Below are 2,118 nucleotides of genomic sequence, written 5' to 3'. Positions count from 1 at the left end.
CCCGTATGAGTTCAACTACAAAAAACATATTTTACATATTATTTGAGATCGCAGACGCGAGTGCCATTTACTGCTCATTGTGCTTGACTAACAATAAATAAAACATATAAATGGTTCCAAAGTATCTGTCCACACATTACTCACCTCCTCACTGTACTTGCTGACGTAGGAGTAGATCTCATTCAAAGCGCTGAGCATGTTGAACTCAGTGGAGTGGAGTCTGGCCTGTTCTGCTAAATAGGCGTTCATGTCCTGGTCACTAATGGCCGGCATCCGAGTGATGTCAGCATAGTACCTGCGAACAGAGACACAAAGAAACACTTTGGATCACTAACTGAGTTTAATTCAGCAGTTTGACTGAGGTTTCAGTCAGTTTATAGTCAGATTTTGGAGCTCCTACACCATTTGGATTGACAACTGATGTCTGCTCGGCTTTTACAGAGTCGGGTTGAGACGTTTACAGAGTAAAAAGAAAGAGCTTTGTGAATCAATTTTTTCCAAAGACTCCAATTTTTTTCTTATGTAAGAGGAGACAAAAAACTGTGTTAGCGAGGATCAGGCTGGTGTATAAAGTGACTGTTCCTACCTTTCTACCCAGCTCTTGTAATTGGGGATATCTTTAGCGTAGAGCAGCTTATTTGATGGGGAGTCTTTTCCCAGTCGATGCTCTGAAGTGGAGCAAGAATCCATAAAAGTCTGAGCCACTACAGATAGGCAGGCGTCTGTGATGCTGCTCTTATGAATGTCAAACACAAACTGTGGGTTCTTGATCACGTTTACCCAGAAACGCAACGGAAGGCTAGGAGGAGACAGAAGGACAAGTAAAGGACAGACCAAAGTTATYCCACTGTGAATTTATTAGAGCTGAAATATGGCTTCACTTACATAAATTAAAGCTGATATTAAATAGGATAGAGATGGAACATGCTCTGTATTTTTTCTTCTTTAAGGAAATAATCTCACCAGTTGCTTTTCCATGTGTGACGTACATCTGTGTCATAAATGCCATGTTTATCAGCCTGCTCGTCCAGGAAGTCAAACATGTATTTGATGGCCAGAGGAAGCGTGCTCCCTCGATGGACAGTACTGAACAACGTCTCAAATAGATCGTCGACAAATTTTTGTAGTGTCCCCTGGTAGGAAAAAAAGCCCATTGTATAAAACCCTCCATTGTACAGCTTGTGTACTGCGCTGATGCAGAAATGTACTGATGTACCTTTGTAGCGAGAAGTCGGGTCAGATAGATCTCTGAGACCATCTTGCTGCCCCGATCTCCTTCCTTCTGGTCTCCGTGTTCGTGGTTTTTCACCAAGTGCCACACCTTCACTCCGCTTTCCAAGTCTGGTGTGATCATGGGAGCRCGTGAACGGAGGCTGTCTGGACTTCCTGTGTAACGGAACGAAGAGTCTGTCCAAGATATTACAAAAAGGGAGATGCAGAGGGTTAAGTAAACCTAATGGACCTTTTGCATATTTCAGTTATAACGCACACCGAGTTTTCGGGCATTCACTGGAAACAGGGAGGATCATTCACTGTGCGAGTCGAGTGTTTACATTTTTCCAAAACATAACAATGGGGAAAAGAATGGGGAAAAGGTCTTTTGTAGTGTGTATATTTGTTCGAGGCAATGTGAGTAAAAGATAAAGGAGAAGCTTGCTCYTTTTACCAAATTCATCTAGGAAAGTTGATCAAAGCTGCTATGAGAGGAAAGCTGTGGTTAAATGCACTTCGCCGTCATGGCTTTTTTTTTTCGTCATGACTTCACTCCGATGAAAAAAAAACTAAAGTGTGTAAACAGCATTTTGTTTTTGGCATGGAAATTAATAATCCAAGCTCTGTGGATTATGTTCCTATGCTACATCTTGGATATGCAAAACAGACAAAAGAGAGAACAACCTCCCACAGCAAAAGAGCTACTGGACAGATGTGAAGAAATACCATGAGAGTTAAATCTCATCAAACACATATTTGTGTGTTTGTGAAGTTAACCAACCATGAATGTGTCTCTAAACATACACAATAACACAATAGCTGAACAGTAAGTAAACGTGATAGCTCTCACCAACTTAAAAAGTCCTTGTTTCGGCGATTGTCTTCTTTGACCTTTGACATGGTCCC

The 2,118-nt window shown here is 41.5% G+C and overlaps 1 protein-coding gene across 1 annotated transcript in view; it reads right to left on the bottom strand.

Moving 5' to 3' along the window:
• Positions 1-2,118, bottom strand: part of LOC106527772 (plexin-A2) — a gene marked incomplete at its 5' end in the record, with an annotated part of 281,724 nt that overhangs the window by 11,309 nt on the left and 268,297 nt on the right. Inside the window, 4 exon segments of the mRNA XM_014022759.1 lie at positions 145-295; positions 587-799; positions 964-1,133; positions 1,217-1,407. Coding sequence (XP_013878213.1) covers positions 145-295; positions 587-799; positions 964-1,133; positions 1,217-1,407 — 725 coding nt within the window.

This window comes from Austrofundulus limnaeus, unplaced genomic scaffold, assembly GCF_001266775.1.
Source record: "Austrofundulus limnaeus strain Quisiro unplaced genomic scaffold, Austrofundulus_limnaeus-1.0 Scaffold342, whole genome shotgun sequence".
Lineage (NCBI taxonomy): Eukaryota > Metazoa > Chordata > Actinopteri > Cyprinodontiformes > Rivulidae > Austrofundulus > Austrofundulus limnaeus.
Note: the sequence above shows the minus strand (reverse complement) of the source record. Positions and strands in the feature narration are given on the sequence as shown.